This window comes from Ipomoea triloba, chromosome 6, assembly GCF_003576645.1.
Source record: "Ipomoea triloba cultivar NCNSP0323 chromosome 6, ASM357664v1".
Lineage (NCBI taxonomy): Eukaryota > Viridiplantae > Streptophyta > Magnoliopsida > Solanales > Convolvulaceae > Ipomoea > Ipomoea triloba.
This window is the reverse complement of record NC_044921.1, coordinates 19,744,509-19,753,425: the sequence shown is the minus strand read 5'-3', so window position 1 is coordinate 19,753,425 and position 8,917 is coordinate 19,744,509. Positions and strand designations below refer to the sequence as shown.

General features: G+C 36.3%; 3 protein-coding genes across 4 annotated transcripts in view; all 3 read left to right on the top strand.

Annotated features, from left to right (window-relative positions):
- The window catches only part of LOC116022650 (G-type lectin S-receptor-like serine/threonine-protein kinase At4g27290), a 6,223-nt gene extending 4,255 nt beyond the window's left edge, over nt 1-1,968 (top strand). For both annotated transcript variants that reach the window (XM_031263438.1, XM_031263437.1), the window contains exons 4-7: nt 315-525; nt 629-866; nt 950-1,100; nt 1,177-1,968. In XM_031263438.1, the coding sequence (XP_031119298.1) occupies nt 315-525; nt 629-866; nt 950-1,100; nt 1,177-1,482 (906 nt within the window). In that variant the 3' untranslated portion in view covers nt 1,483-1,968. The remainder of the gene's footprint in view (nt 1-314; nt 526-628; nt 867-949; nt 1,101-1,176) is intronic.
- Nucleotides 1,969-3,457: 1,489 nt separating this feature from the next.
- On the top strand, nt 3,458-6,423 carry LOC116021822 (probable NAD(P)H dehydrogenase (quinone) FQR1-like 1). The gene is made up of 4 exons (XM_031262306.1): nt 3,458-3,480; nt 4,021-4,114; nt 5,468-5,730; nt 5,842-6,423. Exons 1-4 carry the CDS (start codon nt 3,458-3,460, stop codon nt 6,071-6,073), a joined length of 612 nt encoding a protein of 203 aa, XP_031118166.1. The 3' UTR covers nt 6,074-6,423.
- A 787-nt stretch (nt 6,424-7,210) lies between these two features.
- LOC116022038 (probable NAD(P)H dehydrogenase (quinone) FQR1-like 1) lies at nt 7,211-8,188 on the top strand. Its single transcript, XM_031262584.1, has 2 exons — nt 7,211-7,495; nt 7,607-8,188. The coding sequence occupies exons 1-2, from the start codon at nt 7,269-7,271 to the stop codon at nt 7,836-7,838; spliced, it is 459 nt and encodes a 152-aa protein (XP_031118444.1). The 5' UTR covers nt 7,211-7,268; the 3' UTR covers nt 7,839-8,188.
- The last annotated feature ends 729 nt before the right edge of the window (nt 8,189-8,917 follow it).

Sequence of the window (8,917 nt, the reverse complement as noted above, 5' to 3'; positions counted from 1 at the left end):
TTGGGGGTGGGGGGTGGGGGGTGGGGGTGGTGATGATGGTTTGGAATGTGATTAATTTAGAGTGAGGAAAAATCAAGTCTTTTTGGTGTGTGTGGCCGTGTGGGAGGGTTCCCAGTCCTTGCAAAAGTTATACTTGTTTTAGTTTTCAGTTTGGAGTTATTGAATTCAGCCATCATGTTTGTTCTCTGATTCATTTTTGTTGTAGTTGTTGCTAGTGACTTTTGCCATTTTTACAAAAGCTTGAAATTTTCCGGTAATGACTGCCACTTGCCTTGGCAGAATCCATGGACTTTCTAATAGCTGGTAACTTTCAGGGCACTCTAACAGATGGACGGGATATTGCCGTGAAGAGGCTTTCACAAAGTTCTGGACAGGGAATGAACGAGTTCAAAAATGAAGTGCGGCTGATAGCAAAGCTTCAGCACAGAAATCTTGTAAGGCTTATCGGTAGCTGCATCGACGGAGAAGAAAAGATGCTAATCTATGAATACATGGCGAATAAAAGCTTGAACTCCTTCCTTTTTGGTGCTTTACCCTGTCATACTCACATTGAAGTTATTATTTGTTTCTAGTTAATATCTTTACTGCAGTTTGAGAATTTACATTGGGGACTGGATTAACTTGACAGATAAGAGAAGGAAGAGAGATTTAAATTGGTCTAGGCGTTTCCAGATTATATGTGGAATTGCCCGAGGTCTTCTTTATCTTCATCAGGACTCGAGGTTGAGAATTATTCATAGAGATCTCAAAGCAAGCAATGTTTTGCTTGATGAAGAATTGAATCCGAAGATTTCAGACTTTGGAATGGCAAGAACCTTTGGAGGAGATCAGAATGAAGACAACACTAGAAGAGTTGTCGGAACATAGTATGGTTAAACATGCGACTTTTACCAACAGTACGTGTTTTGTCTCTTTTCGTTGAAGTAATTTGTTACTTTGTTCTTTGCAGCGGGTATATGGCTCCAGAGTATGCACTTTATGGTCTATTCTCGGTGAAATCCGACGTGTTTAGCTTTGGCATTCTATTATTGGAGATAATAAGTGGAAAGAAAAACGGGTCCTTTAATCATTCAGAATTCCACCATAATCTTATAGGATATGTAAGCACTGATATCCTTTGTCACAAAGTTCTTGTTGTCTCAGTTAGGCGATATTTCATTTCGTTTCGTTTTTTAGGCTTGGCAAGTGTGGACGGAAGGCAGACCACTCGAACTGATTGATTCCTCGTTGGATGACTCCTGCTCTCTCCCTGAAATGCTGCGGTGCATGCATGTAGCTCTCTTGTGCATCCAGCAGAGCCCCGATAACAGGCCGAACATGTCATCCGTGGTTCTAATGTTGAACGGGGAGAGTACACTGCCGGAGCCAAAACAGCCGGGTTTTCTGATAGACGTGATGCCAACCGAAGCGTATCCTTCATCCAGCCAGCGGGAAACATGTTCGGTAAATGAAATCACTTTCACGCTCTTGGATGCCCGTTAGTACTTGGCTCGATAGCACACGTACACATACTACGATAAGTATTCCACACAGACCTGATTTCCTTTGACATTCTGATCGTAGCAATAAAAAATCTTAGCCTAACTATGTGATTATGATGAGGTTTGGGATGAACTCTTGAAGCAAAAAGCCAGATTTTGTTCATGTAGTGGTGATCTTTGTAGTGTTGGTCTCTCTTCTTGATGCCACTGAAATATAGAACATTATAGAATGAATGACCATTTTAGCAAGCTTTCTAGATTAGTAGCAAAATAAGGATACAAGAATTGTTTGTGAAGTTTTCAGTTGCTTGTATGAGAAGAGGTCATTTCTTTTGTCCACTGTTTTGATGTCCCTGCTCCATGAATTACCAGATTGATTTTGCTTGTGAAGATGGCAAATGTGCTCATTTGTAAAAAAAAAATGTTGTATACTTAGTGATCACATGGTTTCAAGTTTGATTTTTAGTAGGAATGTCCTATTAGCTTTCTTGAAGAGCCCTCAGTTATATGCAATATAGATTGGTTTACTTTTTTGTAATCATTTATCGGTTAAGACCATAAAGTAAGGACATGAATGAATGAAGGACACAACGGTGAGACAAGGGAGAAACTTGTTAATAGCAACAATAACTTTCTAAAGATACTTAATTAAATGAAATTAATTGACTTGAAAATGTGAAACATATTCATTGAAGTTGTTATTGTATATTCATTTAAAACATGATAAATATATTAGAAACTATTACAATGTTAACCTTTACTAAACTTTGAAAGGAAAAGAGCTAAATAAATTACCATGGTGGGTTGTCCTTTACATAGACGGATAACATTCGTCATAATTAAAAAATTAATTGTATTTAATTTAAGAAAAATATTAAAGAATAAAAATAGTCGATGTGCCATCTATATATATATGAAAGTCACGTCATTATAACTAGTAAGACATCTGACAGTCTAGTTCATCCACATCATTATAACTCGTAAGACCTTTGACAGTCTGGTCACCTATACCAAAGAATATTTAAAAAAAAAAATCCATAAACAATGTTTCCATAGTCAATAATAACAATAATAAAGTAGGACTCCAAATTCAAATAATTTGATCCAACAAAGCAATCATTATTCTTGACTTTATGTGTTTGTTTGGTTTTCCATATATGGTCGTGCATCAGCTCCCCATTTTCATCATGGCAGTCAAACTATTCCACTCACCTGGCCTCCACCATTCCCCACTCCATTCCATTATTCTACCAAACTTCAACGCTCCACACTTACTACTTTTACAACTTATATAATTTAATCCCTTAATTATTCAAGACATGAATATAGCCTCAATAGTTATTAAGGTGATAAATTTGATCACCAAAAAATTACCCTTTATTTCGCTAAGTGACAAATTAGTGATAAATTTAGTTCATAAGAACCGCAAATTGTCACTTTCTTTCTTCCTAGTTTGAATCTCCAACTCTAAGGACCTTCCACACCCTGATTTCACATAACATTTAGGAGAATATAAATTATGATAATTCAGATAGACATAAAGACTAAATTTTGGTGATAAGGGAAAAAGATAAATTATTTCCCTTGCTTGACTTTCAAGAGAAACAAACCAAAAAGAAAAGGGGATAAAAATACGGAATATAAAATAAAATAGGCGTAGAGCGCCGGAAAAAATGATGATTATGCCCAACATGTCTCATAAAAAAAAATAAAAAAAAATTCGAGACTACTCCTATATTTCTCGGAAATAAAATAAAATATTTAAATTACCAAAAGGCCGCAGATAAACGTCGTCGTTTCACCCTGAAGCTCTCCGTTAATTTACTTATCCGCAGTTTTGTTTAAAACACTCATCACTGAAAGGCGAGCTAGTATAAATAGGGAGGCTTAGCCATCTGGCGCTCTCAGTCGTCAACGCACTCTAGCCAGTAGTCACACCGAAACACAAAACTCTCTCCGCTCTAATCAGATTGAAAATGGCTGCCAAAGTTTACATCGTGTAAGTCGATTCTTCTTCGTTACAATCTCTATTGCCACTGTCTCTCTAGATTTATCTGTCTATTTTTAACGCTCCTCTTTTTCTTTTCTTTTTTTTTTCACCGATTTTTAAAATTTCCTGATGAGGTCCTGATTGCACGGTTTCTATATGTCGTTGCTGATTATCGCGATTTGTGAATTGGAAGTTATTTTGATTTTCTATTTGGAAATGATTATGATTTGTGATTAATGTTTTTTTTCAGCATAATTTTCTGGTTCCGTTTAGTTATGATCAGGCTATTTGTGTTAATTTTGTGCTGTAAATTGCTGAGATAAAATAAATAAATAAATAAATAAAAATTAAGCCGTGAGAGTTAGTTCAGTTGGTTAGACCGTGGTTCGAATCTCACTGGAAGCCTTGGTCATTGGGGAACTTAACCGATCAGAGGAGAGGAAGAGCCTTGATTTTAATTGTGTGGTCTGCTATTGGTGTTCAATTGAATGGTATCTTTTGCATGTATTTTTATCAGATATGGCTATTAAATTTCTATTTTTTCAATAGATATTACTCTATGTATGGACATGTGGAGAAACTAGCAGAAGAGATAAAGAAAGGGGCCTCATCTGTTGAAGGTGTTGAAGCCAAACTGTGGCAAGTAGGTTTTCCTTTCCTTGCCATTTCGTTCTCTAAATGCACTGTAATATAAATTATATGCATGAGTAAGGACCTTCATATGTTGCTCGAGAACGAAAATTTTCGGGCTACAAGAATATAGATAGATATCTTTATGGCTGTATGAGTATTAAAAATGAGTATTTCCTTTAAACTGTTCCTTTCCTGTAAACTAAATTGTGTTCCTCACATCTCTTCTGGGTAAAACTTCAAGTTATCACAAAGTAGATGAGCCACTGATGGCCTTGTATAATATAAATTGAAGAATTAGTAAACCTAAATTAGAGTAACAGAGTAAATTAAAAAGAAAAATAGTGAATTATGTCACAGATTTAGGCTTTTATTACTTCCATTGAGTAGAGTAGCTTTGACATCAGCAGTTGCAACACTGAATTTGTGTATTTCATTGGAATTGGGAACCTTGATCCTTACTATTTCAGTTAATTGATATGACATAACCTCTGTTCTGGTACTTTTCCACCTATTCTGTCATGAAATTAAGTATTTCTCTCTCTGGATAATTAGTATTTGTTACTGGTCTATTCATCCATTCCTGGATATTTTAGGGGTGCCATCTTAGTTAGTTCATCTCGTTCTCTGGATTGCAAGAATTAACTTGCTAGATCATTCAGATACCTACTTAATAAAAAAAAATTGAAATAATAATAATGATGATAATATTATGATTGTCTCATTTTCTTTCTGAACTCTGCCACCTACAGCTTTTCTTTGAGCACATTATTTATTTCATAGTATTAGAAGAAAGTTGGAAAAAAAAACAAAAAGTAGAAGAGAATTGAAATTTCATATTCAGTGCACATTCACTCTAATTGAAATTTTCTTGTGCATTGAAAACACTTATAACTACTGGATATTCTTCTTTTGAAAATATGGAAGAGCTTTGTTTCTAATCTGAATTTTAAAATATTCTTTCTGAAGTCACTGTAACAGTTAGTTTCCATCCTTGATTTATTTTCAGCAAAGAGCCAGCAGGCTATAAGCTTTGAGATTAAAATAATTCTCTACCCCTTTCCCCAAATCTCTGGAGTGAAAGTGGTGCAAAGGCAACACAGGCAGCTCAAAAAGCTGAACTCTGCAGAGGCCCTTTACTCCTTTCCTTTTTCACAAAAAATTCACTCAGAGGAAGTTGCTGTTGAAATTAATTCCCGTAGCAATAAGCTTATAAACTACTTGCTATGGATTTCTTTTCAAAGTTGAGGCTCTTTCTGTTTTCCTACATAGAGTTCCTTTACAGAGACTTAGATATACTAAGAAAATTGGTTTAGCATGTACTTATTATGCCTTCTAATTCTAAAAGAACAAAATTTCATGACAGGTGCCTGAAACTCTGTCAGATGAGGTTCTAGCAAAAATGAGTGCGCCTCCAAAGAGTGATGTGCCTATTATTACACCTAATGACCTGGCTGAAGCTGATGGCTTTGTTTTTGGCTTCCCTACAAGGTTCGGCATGATGGCTGCTCAGTTTAAAGCATTTCTTGATGCAACTGGAGGTCTATGGAGAACACAACAGCTGGCTGGCAAGCCTGCTGGCATATTCTACAGCACTGGATCCCAAGGTGGTGGGCAGGAGACAACACCGTAAGTTATTGCTTGCACATTTCTAATGTAACCAATGATATTTCAGAATTTGAAATACTGGGTATAACAGGATCATTGAACTACTTTTCTTTTCCCCATTACATACTATAGCTTGACTGCCATCACTCAGCTCGTTCACCACGGGATGATCTTTGTGCCCATTGGATACACATTTGGTGCTGGCATGTTCGAAATGGGAAGTGTCAAAGGTGGAAGTCCTTATGGTGCTGGAACTTATGCAGGGGACGGCTCCAGACAGCCATCTGAACTCGAACTACAGCAGGCTTTACACCAGGGGAAATACATTGCCGCCATCGCCAAGAAGCTCAAGAGTGCTGCCTAATTACTTCTCTCATACATTAATGCTAGTTGCATTCTTTTTTCTTTTTTCTTTTTTCTTTTTTAATTATAATCTTTTAACTTCCGAAGGTCTACAACTTATATCTTTGATTCAGTGATTGTGAAATTTATAAGTTTGTCTTCTCTTTCTTGTGTACACTTTGTGTATTATATGCTATTGAGGACTATATCTCCATCTGCTTCAATGACTGGTGATTGGTTTCATCTCTGGAGGACCAAAACTGGCATCTTGTGCATTGTGCAAGCACTTCAGTTCTGCAAACCAACTTTAATTGGCGTTGGTTCGACTTTGGTCATTCGTGCATAGCTAAATAACACAAAGGTTTATTATCATTATTGTTATAATTTTTTTTTTCGGTAGTATGATGGTGAATTGGTGATGGGGCATGTATGATTCGAAATCAAATTTGCTGTCTAAAAATGTTACTTTTTAGGGAAGTAGGTAAATAGATTTGACTATTTGAGTCATGTAAGACGTAACACATTCGCGTTTGCTTATTATATTCTACTCGTAATATATATAGTGCAATAGTTATACCATGGAGTTGGGAAGGTGGACCCGTGTCCATTTATATATGGAATATTTAACAATTTGAATTGTGAACATTTAGTATGCAAGTTGTGAACATTCAGTATATAAATTGTGAATATTCAGTATGTAAATTGTGTATTTTGGGTGGACTCGGATCCACAGAATACTTTGTCATATATAGTGTACTTATAAAGCTATTATATTGTATAGAGTAATATATGGGTTGTTATGCCGTGGACCCAGGTCCACCTTGCAAGGTGGACCTGAGTCTACATTCACATACACTATACTCTATATTCACAATTTGTAAACTCCACATTCACACATTACAGGATTATATGTTTAGTAACTATATTACCACTGTTATGCATTCACACATTCAAAACTCTATATTCACATGTNAAAATTCACTCAGAGGAAGTTGCTGTTGAAATTAATTCCCGTAGCAATAAGCTTATAAACTACTTGCTATGGATTTCTTTTCAAAGTTGAGGCTCTTTCTGTTTTCCTACATAGAGTTCCTTTACAGAGACTTAGATATACTAAGAAAATTGGTTTAGCATGTACTTATTATGCCTTCTAATTCTAAAAGAACAAAATTTCATGACAGGTGCCTGAAACTCTGTCAGATGAGGTTCTAGCAAAAATGAGTGCGCCTCCAAAGAGTGATGTGCCTATTATTACACCTAATGACCTGGCTGAAGCTGATGGCTTTGTTTTTGGCTTCCCTACAAGGTTCGGCATGATGGCTGCTCAGTTTAAAGCATTTCTTGATGCAACTGGAGGTCTATGGAGAACACAACAGCTGGCTGGCAAGCCTGCTGGCATATTCTACAGCACTGGATCCCAAGGTGGTGGGCAGGAGACAACACCGTAAGTTATTGCTTGCACATTTCTAATGTAACCAATGATATTTCAGAATTTGAAATACTGGGTATAACAGGATCATTGAACTACTTTTCTTTTCCCCATTACATACTATAGCTTGACTGCCATCACTCAGCTCGTTCACCACGGGATGATCTTTGTGCCCATTGGATACACATTTGGTGCTGGCATGTTCGAAATGGGAAGTGTCAAAGGTGGAAGTCCTTATGGTGCTGGAACTTATGCAGGGGACGGCTCCAGACAGCCATCTGAACTCGAACTACAGCAGGCTTTACACCAGGGGAAATACATTGCCGCCATCGCCAAGAAGCTCAAGAGTGCTGCCTAATTACTTCTCTCATACATTAATGCTAGTTGCATTCTTTTTTCTTTTTTCTTTTTTCTTTTTTAATTATAATCTTTTAACTTCCGAAGGTCTACAACTTATATCTTTGATTCAGTGATTGTGAAATTTATAAGTTTGTCTTCTCTTTCTTGTGTACACTTTGTGTATTATATGCTATTGAGGACTATATCTCCATCTGCTTCAATGACTGGTGATTGGTTTCATCTCTGGAGGACCAAAACTGGCATCTTGTGCATTGTGCAAGCACTTCAGTTCTGCAAACCAACTTTAATTGGCGTTGGTTCGACTTTGGTCATTCGTGCATAGCTAAATAACACAAAGGTTTATTATCATTATTGTTATAATTTTTTTTTTCGGTAGTATGATGGTGAATTGGTGATGGGGCATGTATGATTCGAAATCAAATTTGCTGTCTAAAAATGTTACTTTTTAGGGAAGTAGGTAAATAGATTTGACTATTTGAGTCATGTAAGACGTAACACATTCGCGTTTGCTTATTATATTCTACTCGTAATATATATAGTGCAATAGTTATACCATGGAGTTGGGAAGGTGGACCCGTGTCCATTTATATATGGAATATTTAACAATTTGAATTGTGAACATTTAGTATGCAAGTTGTGAACATTCAGTATATAAATTGTGAATATTCAGTATGTAAATTGTGTATTTTGGGTGGACTCGGATCCACAGAATACTTTGTCATATATAGTGTACTTATAAAGCTATTATATTGTATAGAGTAATATATGGGTTGTTATGCCGTGGACCCAGGTCCACCTTGCAAGGTGGACCTGAGTCTACATTCACATACACTATACTCTATATTCACAATTTGTAAACTCCACATTCACACATTACAGGATTATATGTTTAGTAACTATATTACCACTGTTATGCATTCACACATTCAAAACTCTATATGCACATGTCCTATACTCCACATTCACACTTTGAAACCTCTACATTCACCCATTTTTTGGACAACTCTATATGCAGGAACATGTTTACCAATTAAAAAAAAAAAGACGACAAAAACGATGTAGTTTTGGACCCAGGTT